Here is a 20,827-nt window from a genome sequence, read left to right as displayed (position 1 = left end):
CAGACACCAGGTTTCAGGTCCAAACCGTGCATTTATTGTGCACACTCCAACCAATACAGGTTATTATGAAGTCGCAGCTTCACCTAACACATGTGACATCCACATAAAATAATAAACACTTGCCCGGCTAGGCTCTAACTAACACAGAGTTTCCTGACTCACCTGGGTCACAGTTCACACCCTGTGAACACAAGCGGCTTTCTCAGCCAATGTCCCACAGCCTCCTGGCTGTACAGAGCACAGTACGCCCACTGCCTCCAGTCCAGTGTCTCAGCACACATGGGGAATAGTGGTCCCTCAGCCTTGCCCAGCTGAGACCACACAGACAGAGCCTCCAGGCCTCTGTCCACAGGTAACACACTCCCCCCTTTCTGACACTCTGGGAGGTGCCTTATGCCAGGCTGATTACCTCCAGCTTCTCTCACCTGTGGTGGAACAGGGGTGTGGACCACACTTTCCACCCCTTCCTTGCCTCTAACCTGAGTGAGACCTGTCACTGTCTCACAGATTATTTATTATATTTGAATGTAACTGTACGGTGGGCCCCCAAAATAAATTTTACTGGTGGGCCCTAGGTACCCTAGTCTGACACTGTTGGAAAGGGGAGGTGGATTAGGGATCTGGAACTTCTGCTGCAAAAAAAAACAAATCACTGCAGATGTTCCAGATGTTCTTCTTCTTTTCTTCTTTTCACAGGTACCAGTAAGCAGTGGTGGTGAACCATAGTCCCAGCAGATACAGCATAGAGGGGCACTGGTCCACTCTGCATGCAGTCTCCAGCTAGAATGGCTGAATGCAGAGGGATTCTTCCTGTTCCCTCTGCTGCTGTCGTGCTGCCAATGGCTGGAGAGTTATTCCAGCCAATTGCCGAGCTGTCAGGGGACGCCTAACACTTGAGTTCCCTGCCTGACCTCAGAGGAGACAGGTGGTGACTGCTTTCAGCGCTGCGATGTGCCGGTCTTCATTGACCGGCCAATCGCAGCACTTGGAGCTGCAGGGGGCGGAAATACAAAATGCTGCCCTTACCCAGCATGGATGCCTGCCGGTAACAGCAGCCATCGCGCCCCGATTCCCCTGCGATCCCCTCCCAGAACCCGACGAACCTTGTACGGCGCTGGTCCTTAAGAGTTTAAACATAATATAAAAGAGGACTGAATAAAAGGGTACAGAACCAATCAGTAATTAAAAATAACTTTAACAATATAGACCTTTGCTCTCAAAGGGATAAAAAATAGAAGCCAGTTTTAAAATGCACCTGTCAGCTGGATCAACCCTGTTAAGATAGATATACTGCTTTGTAGGGTCAATCCTGCTGATTAAAATGATACTGTCTTGTGAAAACTGGTTGCAACGTTTAGAGAGTCAGATGGGGGAATGACAAGAAGTTCAGTTTTTGAGAGGTTCAGTTTTAGATACAGAGAGGACATGATGTTAGAGACAGCTGCCAAACAATTACTGGAGTTTTGGAGTAAAGCAGGGGGGATGTCAGGGGATGAAGTGTATAGTTGGGTGTCGTCAGCATAGAGATGGTACTGATCAGGGCTTTTTTTCTCAGAGAAAAGGTGGTGTAACTCACCCCCCTCCCCTGGCCACGCCCCTACCCACCCCTAGGACCGCCCCCTAAAACCGCCCCTTTAGAGAACAGGGATGCAAGTAAAATTTGGGGGGGCTATAAAAGTCCAGCCCAGCAAAGAAACCCCCTAGATGGGGATGGCACTGTTAATGGGGGATCTGGGGATGGCACTGTTAATGGGGGATCTGGGAATGGCACTGTTACGGGGGATCTGTGGATGGCATCCACAGATCCCCCATCCTATAACAGTGCCATCCACAGACCCCCCCCATCCTATAACAGTGCCATCCACAGACCCCCCCCACCCCATAACAGTGCCATCCACAGACCCCCCCACCCCATAACAGTGCCATCCACAGACCCCCCACCCCATAACAGTGCCATCCACAGACCCCCCCACCCATAACAGTGCCATACACAGACCCCCCCACCCCTTAACAGTGTCATCCACAGACCCCCCCACCCCATAACAGTGCCATCCACAGACCCCCCCCCACCCCAAAACAGTGCCATCCACAGACCCCCCCACCCCATAACAGTGCCATCCAGACCCCCTTAACAGTGCCATCCACAGACCCCCCACCCCATAACAGTGCCATCCACAGACCCCCCCACCCCATAACAGTGCCATCCACAGACCCCCCACCCCTTAACAGTGCCATCCACAGACCCCCCACCCCATAACAGTGCCATCCACAGACCCCCCCACCCCATAACAGTACCATCCACAGACCCCCCCACCCCTTAACAGTGTCATCCACAGACCCCCCCACCCCATAACAGTGCCATCCACAGACCCCCCCACCCCAATACAGTGCCATCCACAGACCCCCCCACCCCATAACAGTGCCATCCAGACCCCCCTTAACAGTGCCATCCACAGACCCCCCACCCCATAACAGTGCCATCCACAGACCCCCCACCCCATAACAGTGCCATCCACAGACCCCCCACCCCTTAACAGTGCCATACACAGACCCCCCCACCCCATAACAGTGCCATCCACAGACCCCCCCACCCCATTACAGTGCCATCCACAGACCCCCCCACCCCATAACAGTGCCATCCAGACCCCCCTTAACAGTGCCATCCACAGACCCCCCCACCCCTTAACAGTGCCATCCACAGACCCCCCCACACCCCTTAACAGTGCCATCCACAGACCCCCCCACCCCATAACAGTGCCATCCACAGACCCCCCCCACCCCATAACAGTGCCATCCACAGACCCCCCCACCCCATAACAGTGCCATCCACAGACTCCCCCCACCCCATAACAGTGCCATCCACAGACCCCCCCCCCACCCCATAACAGTGCCATCCACAGACCCCCCCCACCCCTTAACAGTGCCATCCACAGACCCCGCATTGCCGCTCCAGTACAGTTATAAAATGTGTGATTCAATTAATAATGATTCATGCTGCTCCCTCTGTAGTATAACATTCAATATATCCTACTTACAGGGCTACTGATATATCGTAATGCAGGCCGGCCGGGCAGACGAGCGGCAGAGTGACTAACTGACGTCACGTGCCTGCGCCGCCTGCTTCATTCATAAAGTAGGCCGGGCAGGCACATGACGTCAGTCAGTCACTCTGCCGCTCGTCTGCCCGGCCGGCCTGCATTGTGTAGAGGGAGAAGAGTAGAGGACGGAGGACTGAGGAACACCAACATCAAGAGGAAGAGGAGAAGTAGAGTCAGCGGGTGATACACTAAAGGAGCGGCCAGAGAGATAGGAAGAGAACCAGGAGAGAGCAGTGTCCTTAAAGGGAGTCTGTCAGCACATTTACCCCTTTTTAACAGTTCCCATAGCGCTGTAGGCGCAACACAGATGATTAAAACGGTACTTTTATATGCTTTTGTGGACTTGTAAAACTGCCAAAAACGAACTTTGAGGCATATGTAAATGAGGGCTCGCAAGTGCCCAGGGGCGGCGTCCACCGCGTTGGTGCCCAGGCAGCTCTGCCTCTTCGGCTCTTATCCCCGCCCAGCCTCTTCCTCTGCCCTCCCCCTCAGCGAGATCCCACGCCTGCGCACACTGACTTCCTTGGCCGGGGGCATGCGCACTGCGATGACCATTGCTGGCACGGCATCGCAGTAGCTAACGGCGCAAAAACTGCAGAAAGGAGGCGGTCCATTTGCGCAAGAGAAGAGGAGGAAAGCCGAGCGAGCGGCTGTCACTGCAGACACAGAGAGCCAAGAGAGGTAAATGTATCTGTTTGATCCGTTAGCCGGCGTTTTTGACACCTCTGCAACCAGCGATAGACCTGCTCTCCTTTGTTAAACAGTCACTTGAGGCAAGGGAAGCATGGCGTCAAAATAGAGGATTACATTCTGGGAGTGCAAAAGAGCAACCAAGGCCGGGGAGAGGAACAGGGAGCCAGCGCTGGGAGGCAGATAAGTATGGTTACCTTCAGAGGTCTGCCCAAAGTGAGCTTTGCCAACCCCTCTCCCAAAGGAGCACAACCCCTTTAAGGAGACGTTACACTGTGTGAGAGCATCACTCCGGGGAGGAAGGGGGTCATCATTCTGAGAGGGGGGGGGACTATTAGGACATCACTGTGTGGGGGCACAAAGAAGATATCACATTGTGTGAAGAGAACTTAAGAGGTCCCTCATTCTGTGTGGGGGACATTTGAGGGATCATCCTGCTGTGAGGGAGACACTTGGGGCAACATACTGAGGGGCACTATGGGGCATAATTAAGGTAAGGGACATTACTTTTGTAAGGCAGCACTTAAGGGATATTTTTATTGTTTTGGGGCACTAAGGAAGCACCCTATGTGAGGAGGCACTAAGTGGGCACCATTACTGTGTGAGAAGCACAAAAGGGATTGGGTTGGATTAGGGGCGTGGCTTATTATTTAAAAAAAACAAGAGAAAATAAACGTTCCACGCGGTGCGCTACGTACCACTGGTTTAGTCCCACCCTTAAATTTTTGTGTTATGGCTCGGACCTTCACCTTATAGCAAACCCAGGTATGTGAACCTGTACACCTGGTATAGAATCATTACTGACAACAGGGACCTTATTAAAAGAATTCCCCAAATTTTCCAATGCAAATCTCTCATTAATCTCTTATTAAGTCTCACAAACGAAGAGCTCATGCACATGAACGCATTTCCTTTCCGTGTCCGTTCCGTTTTTTTGGCGGACCGTATGCAGAACCATTCACTTCAATAGGTCCACAGAAAAACCTGAAGTTACTCCGTGTGCATTTCCGTTTCCGTATATCCGTTCCGACAAAATAAAAAAATATATATAGAACATGTCCTATTATTGCCCGCATTAAGGAAAAGTATAGAACTGTTCTATTAGGGGCCAGCTGTTCCGTTCACAAAATACGGAATGCACACGGATGTCATCCATATTTTTTGCGGATCCGTTTTTTTTGGACTACAAAATACATACGGCCGTGTGCATGAGCCCTAATTAAACTGCATATAATGTACAAAGATAAAAGGATTATTAGAGGATGAAAGTATAGCCCCTTCCCTAAAACACCTTGTATTTTCCTTGGCGAACCTGCTGATATACAAAGGGGGTTCCTATCCCCCTCCTGTCTAATGATGTTGTTGGAAAAAAGGATGAAGCAAGTTAAATTTCAACTACGAATCTACCATGATCCTATAGTTTTAGCAATAGATATGATTTTGGACGACAGTGGTCTAAGGTGTATGGTTACCTTATGACAATAAGTGTTAGTTAAATTATGTTTGGAATTATTTAATATCCCCATAAGAAAGGCTTCACCTTTTGTTTTGAATCAATAAATGATTCTTAACTTTTTTTAAATTGAGGCACATAATACTGACTATCTATGGAACACAGACTTCCTGCACTTGGAATACACATCACTTCCTGTCTATGGAACGCACATAATTTCCTGTCTATGGAACACATAGTACTTCCTGTCTGTGGAACACAAACTTCCTGTATTTGGAACACATGGAACCTCCTGTCCGTGGAACAAAGACTTCCTGTATTTGGAATACATGGCACTTCCTGTCTATGGAACACACATAATTTCCTGTCCATGGAACACATAGTACTTCCTGTCTGTGGAACGCAAACTTCCTGTATTTGGAACACATGGAACCTCCTGTCCGTGGAATAAAGACTTCCTGTATTTGGAATACATGGCACTTCCTGTCTATGGAACACACAGAATTTCCTGTCCATGGAACACATGGCACTTCCTTTATGTGAAACGCAGTGTAGTTCCCGTGGCCAGCTGTTTCCGTAGGAGCCAATTTTAGACCAAGACTCTTCTCCCATGAGGTAATTATTCCATGATGTTCTAGATAATGCTTAATCATTTAATTTGGTAAGTAAAATAAAGATAGACCTGATGTACAGTGTCTGATGTCACTTCCTGCTTCCTGGCATGGAATATGATTGTAACTAAGTTTGGAGGACTGGTGGTGGAGCACTGAGGACCTGTCCGTGGGAGAAGCATCTTCAATATGGATAATAAGGACATTTGACCCTGAGGGTGATAAGTGATCCAGGAAGGAGGTAAGTCCATGTGCTGTCGGGACCCTCTTAGCTACAGTGATTGTATAACCGTACCTCACTGCGGCTTCGCTTCAGTCCATCTCTGAGCGCTGGATTATTTCTTGTTCATAGTCATATACTGAGGTTGACCATATTGTGGTTTTCAAAAAAAGAGGACATCGCACCCCCAGCCTTCCTTTCTCCGAATCAATTTAGAGTCACTCTACTTTCTAACAAAGTACAGGTGACGTCTCCGTGGATTCCACTTGTTCACCTTCCTTTTCTTCTCCGATTGGCCTGGGCCATCACACGCCCAAGTCTTGGGTCAGGGGCGCACATAGGGTCTATACAAGATTAATAAATGGCACACTGTAGATGGGGCTGTTATGGGGTATTCCCATCTTAGACAATGGGGGCATATCGCTAGGATATGCCCCTGTTGTCTGATAGGTGCGGGACCCACCTCCTGGGACCCGCACCTACACGGAGAACGGAGCGGAGAAAGTTGAGGAGGGCGCAGCCGCCCTCCATTCATTTCTATGGAGCCGCCGAAAAAAGCGCTGGCTCGGCTATTTCCGTCGGCCCCGCAGAAATCAATGGGAGCGGTGGCCGCGCATGCTCGGTGCGCTCCCATTCACTTCAATGGGAGAGGCGGGGAGCTGCGCCTGGTGGTGGACGGACCCCGGGAAACCCGGGGTCCTCCAGCCACAGCTCTCCCTGGATCTGTTCTCCTTGTAGGTGCGGGTACCAGAGGTGGGACCCGCACCTATCAGACAACGGGGGCATATCCTAGTGATATGCCTCCATTGTCTAAGATGGGATAACCCCTTTAATGCTCAGCAGATTGGGTTTCACCTCCGACTCAGCGCTTCTATCGTCTATCCCTATCCTCTATGGCAGGGATGCTCAACCTGCGGCCCTCCAGCTGTTGTAAAACTACAACTCCCACAATGCCCTGCTGTAGGATGATAGTTGTAGGCTGTCAGGGAAGGATGGGAGTTGTAGTTTTGCAACAGCTGGAGGGCCGCAGGTTGAGCATGCCTGCTCTATAGCATCTACCAATACTGTGCTCGCTGCTGCCCCTAAAAAACTGAGCTGCCAAAATAAAAGTACCAAAGAGAACAACTACAGAACTAGAAAATAATGAGGTCCAATGCAGACATTAGGCATCAAACCAGAGACCAGACCCCAAAATGAATACAGACCCCAGATTAGTCACAAATTTAATGTGGCTCCTTATAAACTCTGCCTCTTAAATAAGACTTCAGATCCGACCCTAAATTCATAGCCCCTTTAACCTCCACCCCTCCATCCCTTAAATCAGACCCCAAAGTCAGGACCCCTATATATAACACTCCCCTTCCATCATTCATACCTCAGATTAGACCCCAAAGTCATGGCCCCTATAACACTACTCCGCCATCAATCAGAACTCAGATCAAGGGAGAAAAAAATAGATAAAGCGTACTTCTCCTGCTCCAGAAGATGCCGCCGCTCTTGCAGCTCTGTACTGACCTGACATTGCTCAGCCTGAGCTCCTGTGTGCATTATGTCCTGATGCTGGACACTGTCGGGATACACAGCACCTGGAGCTGAAGGCACGGGGACAGTGAGTAATAAGGGCCCTAGCAGCGCCACACTCATCGCTACAAACAGGGGCGTACATAGAAATCACTGGGCCCCATGGCAAGAATCTGAATTGGGCCCCCTTGTGAGTGACCCATAGCCCCCCTTAGGGTACGTGCACATCTGCTGCAGATTCTGGCAAAAAAACAAAGGGCACAATAATGCTGCATGTGGGATCTCGAATGACCCCATTATTGTGACTGGGATCCAGCAGGTGGATCCCAGTCTGGCGATTCTGGTATGCTGGAACAGAACACCGAAATCTGATCACAAGTGATTACCTAGCCTTACCCAATGAATTGTGCCCGCTGCTGCTGCTACTTATATGGTGTGCCATCCTTTCCCCATGGACTGTGCCCGCGGCTTCTACTTCTTATATGGTGTGCCATCCTTCCCCCATGGACTGTGCCCGCGGCTTCTACTTCTTATATGGTGTGCCATCCTTCCCCCATGGACTGTGCCTGCTCCTGCTTCACCTCCTCCTTGATGCTGACGTACTGTTTGTGCTGCTGGCAGAGCGCAGTCAGGGCCTGGGGCAGATCTTCACCGAGCTGGACTGGTGACGCTGCTGGATCAGGTCAGGTCCGGACTGGTCAGTCAGGTCACAGTGAGACGCGTGCTGGCAGAGGAACAGGGCCGGGACATTTTACAAAGTGCAGACACAGAAAAGGATTTAATCCAGTCACAACTGATGTTTCTCTGACTGCTGCCAAACCTCCTAATACACACCTCAGCCGCTGCACAACCTCCTAATACACACCTCAGCCGCTGCACAACCTCCTAATACACACCTCAGCCGCTGCACAACATCCTAATACACACCTCAGCCACTGCACAACCTCCTAATACACACCTCAGCTGCTGCACAACCTCCTAATACACACCTCAGCCGCTGCCAAACCTCCTAATACACACCTCAGCCCCTGCACAACCTCCTAATACACACCTCAGCTGCTGCACAACCTCCTAATACACACCTCAGCTGCTGCACAACCTCCTAATACACACCTCAGCCGCTGCACAACCTCCTAATACACACCTCAGCTGCTGCACAACCTCCTAATACACACCTCAGCCCCTGCACAACCTCCTAATACACACCTCAGCTGCTGCACAACCTCCTAATACACACCTCAGCCGCTGCCAAACCTCCTAATACACACCTCAGCCGCTGCACAACCTCCTAATACACACCTCAGCCGCTGCACAACCTCCTAATACACACCTCAGCCCCTGCACAACCTCCTAATACACACCTCAGCTGCTGCACAACCTCCTAATACACACCTCAGCTGCTGCACAACCTCCTAATACACACCTCAGCCGCTGCACAACCTCCTAATACACACCTCAGCCGCTGCACAACCTCCTAATACACACCTCAGCTGCTGCACAACCTCCTAATACACACCTCAGCCGCTGCACAACCTCCTAATACACACCTCAGCCGCTGCACAACCTCCTAATACACACCTCAGCCCCTGCACAACCTCCTAATACACACCTCAGCCGCTGCACAACCTCCTAATACACACCTCAGCCGCTGCACAACCTCCTAATACACACCTCAGCCGCTGCACAACCTCCTAATACACACCTCAGCCGCTGCACAACCTCCTAATACACACCTCAGCCCCTGCACAACCTCCTAATACACACCTCAGCCCCTGCACTACCTCCTAATACACACCTCAGCCCCTGCACAACCTCCTAATACACACCTCAGCCGCTGCACAACCTCCTAATACACACCTCAGCCGCTGCACAACCTCCTAATACACACCTCAGCCCCTGCACTACCTCCTAATACACACCTCAGCCCCTGCACAATCTCCTAATACACACCTCAGCCGCTGCACAACCTCCTAATACACACCTCAGCCCCTGCACTACCTCCTAATACACACCTCAGCCCCTGCACTACCTCCTAATACACACCTCAGCCCCTGCACTACCTCCTAATACACACCTCAGCCCCTGCACTACCTCCTAATACACACCTCAGCCGCTGCACAACCTCCTAATACACACCTCAGCCGCTGCACAACCTCCTAATACACACCTCAGCCGCTGCACAACCTCCTAATACACACCTCAGCCGCTGCACAACCTCCTAATACACACCTCAGCCGCTGCACATCCTCCTAATGCACACCTCAGCCGCTGCACAACCTCCTAATACACACCTCAGCCGCTGCACAACCTCCTAATACACACCTCAGCCCCTGCACTACCTCCTAATACACACCTCAGCCCCTGCACAATCTCCTAATACACACCTCAGCCGCTGCACAACCTCCTAATACACACCTCAGCCCCTGCACTACCTCCTAATACACACCTCAGCCCCTGCACTACCTCCTAATACACACCTCAGCCCCTGCACTACCTCCTAATACACACCTCAGCCCCTGCACTACCTCCTAATACACACCTCAGCCGCTGCACAACCTCCTAATACACACCTCAGCCGCTGCACAACCTCCTAATACACACCTCAGCCGCTGCACAACCTCCTAATACACACCTCAGCCGCTGCACAACCTCCTAATACACACCTCAGCCGCTGCACATCCTCCTAATGCACACCTCAGCCGCTGCACAACCTCCTAATACACACCTCAGCCGCTGCACAACATCATGATGATGCTGGGGAACATATAAGGCTTTGATCACATCTGTGTTGGGGCCTCATTCGTAGATCAGGTCATAAATTCTGGACACAGGTTTCTATCTGCCAGGCTATAAAATTATCAGATCTCATCATGGTCAGCGGGATCCGTCAGGTGTTGTTGTCCATGAAGCGCCAGATCCGTAACTATGGAGATTTTCGTTGTTGTGCTCCTATGATGGCAGAACAGGGAACGTCACCAGCACAGATGTGAACAAAGCCTTATACACACACCTCAGAATCTGCAGTACATTATAATAGTGACAAGGGAACTACAAGTCTCATCATCACCAGATTCTTGTTATTGGAAATTAGGGGGCAACAAAGGGAGAGGTAAAAGTGGAGAGAACTACAACTCCCAGCATGAGCAGGCTGTTATTATTGGATACAAGTGGACATTACACAGAGAGGGTATTCGGCCGGGTTCACATCACTGTTAGTTTTCGGTACGAGTGATCCGTCAGAAGAAAAAAAAAATAAAGGAAAAGCAGATCCTGTATTTCGGGCATCAGTTCTGCACACAAAACGGAAAACGAAACGGTGATGTGAAACCATCCTAAGAAGAGAGAACTACAATTCCCAGCATGTGCAGATTATTATAGGGCATCATCCAGTTTTACTAGGTGAGAGCTTTAAAAGGGAATAACTATAACCCCCAGTTTGGCCAGACTTATTATGGTGCATTAGTATACATTACAGAGAGGGGGTATAAGAGGAGAGAACTACAACTCCCAGCATTACCAGACTGTACTAGAGAATACGTTTAAATTACATGGAGAGGGATATAATAGGACAGAACTACAACTCCCAGCATTTATAGCCCGTTATATGGGTTATCCCAGGACACCACTAACCTCTCCTCCAGGCACAACACAGAAGCTCCGCCCCCTCACAGAAACATCCATAAGTCTTTCACCAGGGCTCTGCACTGGTCACATGGTTGATGACATCACCAAAGGTCCTTCTCCACTTCTTACATTCTCTTTTAACAGGTAGTAGCTATATCAGTGTAATTAGTGGGCGGGGCCTATCCTGCACTGCGAGCCCCCTTCCCCCAGGGGCCCCATAGCAGCAGAGGTATGCCACTGTATACAAAGTCACTGACAGTGAAAAACACACATACATCTAAAAATAAAGTTGTAAGCGTGCCCTATTCTTCATGTATGATGTTTGTATAGATGTAAGTCTGAACTAAATCCTCATTGTTCTATAGATACAGGACTTCCACATATAAAGTTTTCTTTGAAGGACAATGGTCCTTCTCATCGCTGACCCACTAAGGATGGAGAAGGACAGAGACCACATGGCTGCGAGGATATTAGACCTCACCCTAGAGATCATCTACCTGATAACTGGAGAGGTGAGAGTCTCACATCACATCACTCTTATCTCCAGTAATAATACAGGGAAATGACTGGAAAGGTGAAGGACTCTTAGAATACATGTAGTGATCTGTGTCTCCTCATACACAGGATTACACTGTAGTGAAGAAGTCGTCTGATGAGTGTGTGACACCCCATGTGTCAGGAGAATGGAGCAGGACCCCAGGAGCCATCACCGAGCCTCCACCTCATTCACTGATACATGAGCAGAAGATCCTAGAACTTACCACCAGGATCACTGAGCTGCTGACCGGAGAGGTGAGCGCTGCTGGGAATGCTGGGACATTATACAATAACTCCAAGGAGATGTCTGGAGGATGACTGTATGATTGTGTGTGTCAGGTTCCTATAAGGTGTCAGGATGTCACTGTCTATTTCTCCATGGAGGAGTGGGAGTATTTAGAAGGACACAAGGATCTGTACAAGGACGTCATTATGAAGGATCACCAGCCCCTCACATCACCGGGTAAGAGGAGACCTTCCTTCATTACAGAGGAGACCAGGTTTGAGGATCACCTAGATTCACCCATAATCTCATCATCACATATAGGCAGTGGGCGTCAGATTTATCATAGAGCGGTGGCGTACACCTCATTATAAACGGCCTTTGGCAGTTCATGGACCTGAACTAAAATCTTCAGTCTTCTTCTACACCCCCCCCCCCCCCCCCTTCCCTTGCCATGCCCCCTATTCGGCAAAGTTTTTGCATACGTGGTGTTTAAAATAATCGCAAACACGCAGTTTGTGACTTAATGCCAAAAAACAAGATAAATTATGATAAATCACGTCCAATGTATTCAGTCACAGGGGGGAGATTTATCAAAAGTCGTGTAAAGAAAAACTGGCTTGGTTTCCCATAGCAACTAATCAGTTTTCACCTTTTTCCAAATGAGCTCTGAAGAATGAAAGGTGGAATCTGATTGGTTGCTATTGGCATCTTTTACACCGGTTTTGTTAAATCTACCCCACTGGGTTTATTTCCTATAGATGAGTCCAGTAGGAGAAATCCACCAGAGAGATGTCCCAGTCCTCTATATTCCCAGTATTGTCCTGAGGAAAAGCAAAATGTCCCACTGGATCATCAGGTGAGATTTCTACAAATTCTCTATAGACTGATGTAATGACTCCTCCAGACTCCTCCAGCAGAGGATTATATGCCCTATATGTTCTAGTTGTTGATTTGACATCAGCAATGGCTATAAATGATTTCTGTCTATTTCTCCATGGAGGAGTGGGAATATTTAGAAGGACACAAGGATCTGTACAAGGATGTCCTGATGAAGGATCACCAGCCCCTCACATCACCTGGTAAGAAGAGACCTTCCTTCATTTTAGAAGAGACCAGGTTTTAGGATCACCTACTTTCTCCCATCATCTGATCATCACATATAGACAATGGATTCAGTTAATGGGTTTATTTCCTATAGATGAGTCCAGTAGGAGAAATACACCAGAGAGATGCCCCAGTCCTCTATATACCGAGGATTGTCCAAAGGAAAAGCAAAATGTCCCACTGGATCATCAGGTGAGATCTCTGCAAAGATCTTCCATAGACAGATGTAATGACACTTCCCAGTAGACTTCTCCAGCAGTGCAGGACATGCTTTGTTTAGACATGAGGTTCTTGTTGACTGTGGTAGGTAGTGGCTGCAAATGGCTTTTTGTTTGTTGAAGGATTTTGTTAGGGTATGGCCACATGTTCAGGTTTCCTGATGCAGTTTTTGAAGCCAAAATCAGGTGTGGAACGCAAAAGAAGAGAAACTATTAAGAGAGACACTACTTGTCATTGTGTAAGCCGTGTATCGGGGTGGGCTCCCCAGGATACAGGGAAGTCACGAATGAGGAAAGTAACCCCAACACCAGCTTTTGCCAAAACAGAATTTTACTTAAATGTGGCAATAAACACAACCACAAATGCTGGGAACATACAATAAATTTACATACACCCGGCCTGAAGGCTGAGACCCTTGTGCTGCACAGCACGGTGCCCTCCGATGGATGCAGAAGGAAAATGCAGTAATTTACCTACTGGCGGGGACAACTAAACTGCCACACCCAGGGGCGTACATAGAAATCATTGGGCCCTATGGCAAGAATCTGAATTGGGCCCCCTTACTCCGCCCACTACCCACCCCTGGCCCATCCCACTACCTACCCTGGCTCCCCCCCTGCCACACCCCCATTGTATTCCTACTGACCCAGAGAATAAAAGGCACAGGTCAGTTTCGCCGCAAAGGGAACCCCGTAGGAACAAAACCCGTAAAATGGTGGAGGAATTCAGTTTTTTTTTTTTTTGCCCGCTTCCCACTACATTGTATGCCATATTAAATGGTGGCATTAGAAAGTACAACTTGTCCCGCAAAAAATAAGCCCTCATATGGTTATGTGACCGGAAAAATAAAAAAGTTATGGCTCAAGGAAGATAGGGAAGAAAAATAAAAATGATGCTAAGGAGGCTCGTTCCCATTGTGGCCTGCTATTGACTGCCCCCCACGTCTCTGGATGTTTTCATTCATGTGAAAGGGGGATGCAGTGGTGGCCATGTGGGCATCAGTGACGCGGGTGCCGGGAGTGGGCAAAGGATTACCTGGATGAGGTGCCCTGGCATTTTGGGGGGCATTATAGGGTTTGAATAACCCCTTTAACTCCTTACTGCTGATGCTTAGTTTACCATGAGAAAAAATAGCCATTTATCATGAATAGTGACGTTAGAGTATAAGTTGATATTGCTGTCATAACGTGCAAGAAATAAAAGCGTGAACATCATACGTTATACACTAAAAACATGATCTATTACACGTTACACACCAATAATGTTGTTTAATCTTGCACACACCAGTAACTCCACCATATAGCGCTTCTCCCATACACTATGCACAAATAATAACATAATATGCTATATAGATAAATAATCCTGTTAAGGGTCCATTCAGACGTCCATAGTGTTCTGCGATCTGCAAATTGCGGACCGCAAAACACTGACACCGCACATCACCGGCACTTAATAGATCATTCCTATTCTTGTCTGCAGCTTCGGACAAGAATAGGACATGCTCTATTTTTTTCCGGAGCCGCGGACCGGAAGTTCGGGGCAGTGGAGAGGAAATGCGGATTTGAAAATGAATGGGTCCGCACCCGTTCCGCACAGATCCGGACCCATTCAACAGACGTCTGAATGGACCCTTATACAATGTGCAAAGATAAAGCCACCATATCCTGCACACAGTGGGACAGGGCAGCTATTAGCAATTTTTTGTCCCATAATTGCCACTAGGCACTGTAAGAGGTGGCAGATGTCAGGGACACTGCAATGGGTGGGAGATTAGAAGCTGCTAGAGGCTCTATGAGGGGAGTGTGTTCTGTTAGAATACTATACCTTATCAGGTACCACTTAATGCGCATGCGCGAAACCGGCCAGGACACACTGCGCCTGCGCTCGGAGCCACAGCTGGGTAGGAGAGGGTGTGCATGTGCAGCTATATACTCCCGTCGGCCACACACATCAGGATTACACCACGCGTGCGCACTCAGGGGTAGGTAGATTTTGACCGGAGTATATAGCCGCACGTGCGAACCATCTCCTACCCAGCCGTGGCTCCAGGCGCTGGCGCAGTGTGTTCCGTCCGGTTTTGCACATTAAGTGGGCGCTTCTCCCGCGGCGCTGCTATAATTTTGACTTACCCGTGGATCTGTGCTTGCGCAGTGCCGCACACCCCCTCCTCCAGCTGATTCTCGTCACTTCCGGTGCGGCCACGTCACCGGAAGTGACAAGGGTATAGCATTCTGATAAGGTATAGTATTCTGACAGAACAGAGTGAACATAAAAGACAAAAGGTGATGGAGATCTGTTATTAGAGGGAGGGGAGCAGCAGCTGGCATGGGCTCTTTTATATAAAAGGGGAAAGAAGCAGGTGGCATGGACTCTGATAGATCAGGGGGCAGAAGTTGACAAGGGCTTTGTGCTAAGGGATTGGGCACATCAAGTCCAATAGGTAATAATGGGCTCAGTTACTGATGGGTGGACAGACACAGATTGGAGGAGGACAGAGGGTTCCATGGACTTTGTGAGTGGGTGGTGGTGACAAGGAATACAAAGAGTGGCAGGGGCTCTGTTATGAGAAGGGGGCACAGAAACTGGTACAGGTTCTTTGGGTCACAGAAGGTGGCAAGGAGTCTCTGGGGACTTCAGGGAACATAGGAAATGATAGTGGCTGGGAGGCCACAGATGGATGCAGGCTTGCAGCTATTCTGTGGGGAGAGTAGTAGAGGGGCGTACAAGAGAGGTTCTGTGGGGGCCAGGAGGGAGATAATAGGTAACAGCAGGATAGAGGGAAGTGGCAGACAGCTAGTTTCCTACCGAGATTCATTTTTTTGCGACTTGCGATGGGGGCAGTGGTTTAACGGGACGGGGGCGTGGCTTCATGGATGTAAGCGTGGCCGGTGAAGTTCTGTCTGCTTGAGCGGGTCGGGACATCAGCAGAGTGTGCTCAATTGTGTACAGAATGGGGGGGGGGGGTTCGGAGGGGGGCCTTGAGCATAGAGGAAGCAAGCAGGGCCCGGCCAGGACTGAATGGAGGACAAATAGGCGTGCTTCCTCAATGCCCGATAAACTGTCTGTAGATGTAGGGGGTGGGGCCTTCCATGCGCTCCGGGCCCCCCCATGCCATGGGCCCCATAGCAGCTGTGTGGTCTGCCTATATGATAGGTACGCCACTGGCCACACCTTATCTGTTATTACCCTAAAAACAAGAATCATTGTATGGGTGTGTGGTACGGACTCGCCTGTGGTGTAGCACAACAGCTGACAATCTTACCAAGCTCTACAGTATTCCCCCTCCCATAACTGGTCCTGTAGCACGTGCCTGAGTATTCCTCCTGTGCAAGACAATACCAGCCTGGCTTGAGTTTGTGAGAATTTCATCAACTCTCGAATGTGAAATGTCACTTTAAGTTATGGAGTCCTTGAAATGAACAGTAGTAACACTTGTGGCCTGAACAAACAGAAACCCTAACTAGCTACCTACAGGCCTGGTCTCAGTCTCTAGGCGCCAACACTGTGATGAGGTGCGTGCACGATCTTACCGACCCGGGTCTGCTTTGCATCTGCTGGTGACTGTGAACAGAACAAATGTCTCTCCAACAAGCATGCAGTACCGCAGTGTATGTTGCTTTGTTCCTCTGCTCTCATCAGCGTTCCTGGCAGCAATCCCCCCTTCCTCTGGACAGAATCAGGGTCCTGGGCACGATCAGCTTCACTTTACTGCTGCTCTGGTATCTGAGGGATGCTCTCACACCTGGATGCCGTCAGATTCTCTGCTCACACAGTTCCTTAGTTTCACCTCCCTCTAAGATGGCTGCTCTCTCCTTCTCCTCTCCCCAGACTCTGTGTAAACTCCACCCCTCTCATAAATACTGAGATATACACTCCCCTAAAGAATTATTAGGAACACCTGTTCTATTTCTCATTAATGCAATTCTCTAGTCAACCAATCACATGGCAGTTGCTTCAATGCATTTAGGGGTGTGGTCCTGGTCAAGACAATCTCCTGAACTCCAAACTGAATGTCAGAATGGGAAAGAAAGGTGATTTAAGCAATTTTGAGCGTGGCATGGTTGTTGGTGCCAGACGAGCCGGTCTGAGTATTTCACAATCTGCTCAGTTACTGGGATTTTCACGCACAAGCATTTCTAGGGTTTACAAAGAATGGTGTGAAAAGGGAAAAACATCCAGTATGCGGCAGTCCTGTGGGTGAAAATGCCTTGTGGATGCTAGAGGTCAGAGGAGAATTGGCCGACTGATTCAAGCTGATAGAAGAGCAACGTTGACTGAAATAACCACTCGTTACAACCGAGGTATGCAGCAAAGCATTTGTGAAGCCACAACACGCACAACCTTGAGACGGATGGGCTACAACAGCAGAAGACCCCACCGGGTACCACTCATCTCCACTACAAATAGGAAAAAGAGGCTACAATTTGCACGAGCTCACCAAAATTGGACTGTTGAAGACTGGAAAAATGTTGCCTGGTCTGATGAGTCTCGATTTCTGTTGAGACATTCAAATGGTAGAGTCCGAATTTGGCGTAAACAGAATGAGAACATGTATCCATCATGCCTTGTTACGACTGTGCAGGCTGGTGGTGGTGGTGTAATGGTGTGGGGGATGTTTTCTGGGCACACTTTAGGCCCCTTAGTGCCCTATGAGCATCGTTTAAATGCCACGGGCTACCTGAGCATTGTTTCTGACCATGTCCATCCCTTCATGACCACCATGTACCCATCCTCTGATGGCTACTTCCAGCAAGGTAATGCACCATGTCACAAAGCTCGAATCTTTTCAAATTGGTTTCTTGAACATGACAATGAGTTCACTTTACTAAAATGGCCCCCACAGTCACCAGATCTCAACCCAATAGAGCATCTTTGGGATGTGGTGGAACGGGAGCTTCGTGCCCTGGATGTGCATCCCTCAAATCTCCATCAACTGCAAGATGCTATCCTATCAATATGGGCCAACATTTCTAAAGAATGCTATCAGCACCTTGTTGAATCAATGCCACGTAGAATTAAGGCAGTTCTGAAGGCAAAAGGGGGTCCAACACCGTATTAGTATGGTGTTCCTAATAATTCTTTAGGTGAGTGTATGTGCAGTCTGTAGCTGTGTTAGGAAACAGCAGCATCTTGTGGCCAAACAGCAGAATGTCAGTCCAGAACATTTAATTTAATCACACAGTGTTCAGACAAGGAGAGCTGTTTCCCCATCTCACAATTGACTTCTCTTTTTTAAATACACTTCTAATTTTGGCTTCAAAAACTTCATTAAAAAAACTATTTGAAAAGAATCTGCACTAAAACAGCAAATTTTTTGGGGTTTATTTTTTGTGCAGTTTTTTGGTTAATGGAAACAGCTTGAAATGAGCGAATTCTAAAAAAAATTCGATTCGCCTGCTTCGCCGAATTTTGAAAACAAATGTGCTTCGTGACATTTCTTTGTAAGTAGCGGGTGCAATGACAAGGAGCCGTGATTGCGCATCCCCCATCATTGTATCCCTCAGCTTCCGCCTTCATACATGATTGCCCTCTGATATAAATAAAATAAAATGTAAAAAATCTGATCCATTTGCTCGTGACGGGCCAGTCGCGGCCATCGTGCTTGAAGATCTAGGAAGAAATCTCGGGCAGCCCGTGATGATGTCATTACGCATAGGATTTCGTGCGAGATCTTCAAGCAAGATGGCGGCGGCCCGCCCGTCTCGAGCAAATGGATCAGGTAAGTATGATTTATTTTTTATTTATTTTTTATTGTTTTATGATTTATTTTATTATTATATTTTTTTCACTATTTCAGGTTAAATCGGTTCGCTACCATGAAGCATGAGGAATTCCGGCTTCGCGGCAAATCGAATTTATCCTGAAATTCAGATCGAAGTCCACTTTGTGGACTTTGATTCGCTGAACACTATAAACGACCCCCATTGAAATGTATGGGGAAAACCACTCTGCATAAGGAGTGGAGTCGCACAATTGACACGATGCAGATATTGAAATCTGTACAGCAGGTCAATTTGCGCACATACAAAAATATGCAGAGATTTGGCAAATCTCATTCACTTTGCCGGTCATGTATTATGCTGCGTAATCTGCACTTTGTGCAGGAGCGCTAAAACTTCCTACTTGCACATGCACTTGGCGATTATCCAAAACACCACAGCCCTGATGATCAGCCGATCCGAATTTGACGGCGGTCGTTGCTACAGCACTGCTCCCCTTCATTTGAACAGAACTGTGTAGTTTTGATGCCGGAGGAACTTTGGAACAGCCTAACCTGCCGCTCCATTAATCCGGGTAAATAGAGCACATTGTTGTCATGATCAGTGGGGGCATTGGTGGATTAGCTATGGACCTCACAGGGAAATTTCCAGGTGGGCCGATGCCCAGGGGGCTGGACAGTGGAAGTTTTTGGGGATGTACAGTCCTGATGAAAAGTTTAAGACCACTTGAAAAATGGCAAAAAATCATATTTAGCATGGCTGGATCTTAACAAGGTTCCAAGTAGAGCTTCAACATTCAACAAGAAGAAATGGGAGTGAGACAAAACATTTTTTGAGCATTCAATTTAATGAAAACAACAAATAAACTGAAACAGGCTGTTTTTCAGCTGATCAAAAGTTTAGGACCACACCTCCAAAAATAAAATGGCTCCGCCGTTATTGTTTATCACTTCATTTGTTTCGGCATGCTTGATGCAAGCGTTTCCATGAGGTGAGTGGGAACATTTCTCCAAGTGGTGAAGACGGCCGCACGAAGGCCATCTACTGTCAGGAACTGTTGTCCATTTTTGTAAACTTCCTTTGCCATCCATCCCCAAAGGTTCTCAATTGGATTTAGATCAGGGGAACACGCAGGATGGGCCAAAAGAGTGATGTTATTCTCCTGGAAGAAGTCCCTTGTCCTGCGGGCAATGTGTACTGTAGCGTTGTCCTGTTGAAAAACCCAGTCGTTACCACACAGACGAGGGCCCTCAGTCATGAGGAATGCTCTCTGCAACATCTGGACATAGCCAGCGGCCGTTTGACGCTCCTGAACTTCCTGAAGCTCCATTGTTCCACTGAAGGAAAAAGCACCCCAGATTATGGTGCCCCATCCACTGTGGCGCGTAGAAAACATCTCAGGTGGGATCTGCTTGTCATGCCAGTAACGTTGGAAACCATCAGGACCATCAAGGTTACATTTTTTCTCATCAGAGAATAAAACTTTCTTTCACCTTTGAATGTCCCATGTTTGGTGCTCTCTTGCAAAGTCCAAACGAGCAGTTCTGTGGCCTTCAAGGAGACGAGGTTTTTGAAGCCCTTCAGTCTCAGATGCCGTCTGATGGTTATGGGGCTGCAGTCAGCACCAGTAAGGGCCTTAATTTGGGTCGAGGATTGTCCAGTGTCTTGACGGACAGCCAATTGGATCCTCCGGCTCAGTGCTGATGACATTTTTTTTGGGTCTTCCACTTGACATTTTTGTTCCATAACCCTCAGGATCATTTAAGAAATTCCAAATGACTGTCTTACTGCGTCCCACCTCAGC

The 20,827-nt window shown here is 48.6% G+C and overlaps 1 protein-coding gene and 1 long non-coding RNA gene across 2 annotated transcripts in view; one reads left to right on the top strand and one right to left on the bottom strand.

The window, feature by feature from the left end:
- The window catches only part of LOC120994418 (zinc finger protein 182-like), a 668,524-nt gene that overhangs the window by 197,950 nt on the left and 449,747 nt on the right, over positions 1–20,827 (top strand). The window contains exons 5-6 of the mRNA XM_040422965.1: positions 12,739–12,836; positions 12,981–13,059. Of these exons, the coding sequence (XP_040278899.1) occupies positions 12,739–12,836; positions 12,981–13,059 (177 nt within the window). The remainder of the gene's footprint in view (positions 1–12,738; positions 12,837–12,980; positions 13,060–20,827) is intronic.
- LOC120994435 lies at positions 6,103–7,868 on the bottom strand. Its single transcript, XR_005777414.1, has 3 exons — positions 7,659–7,868; positions 7,541–7,626; positions 6,103–6,416 (listed from the first exon to the last, which is right to left on the bottom strand). It is a non-coding gene; the product is annotated as an uncharacterized LOC120994435 (long non-coding RNA).

Source organism: Bufo bufo, chromosome 3 (genome assembly GCF_905171765.1).
Source record: "Bufo bufo chromosome 3, aBufBuf1.1, whole genome shotgun sequence".
Classification (NCBI taxonomy): domain Eukaryota; kingdom Metazoa; phylum Chordata; class Amphibia; order Anura; family Bufonidae; genus Bufo; species Bufo bufo.
This window is presented reverse-complemented; position numbering and strand designations above follow the sequence as displayed.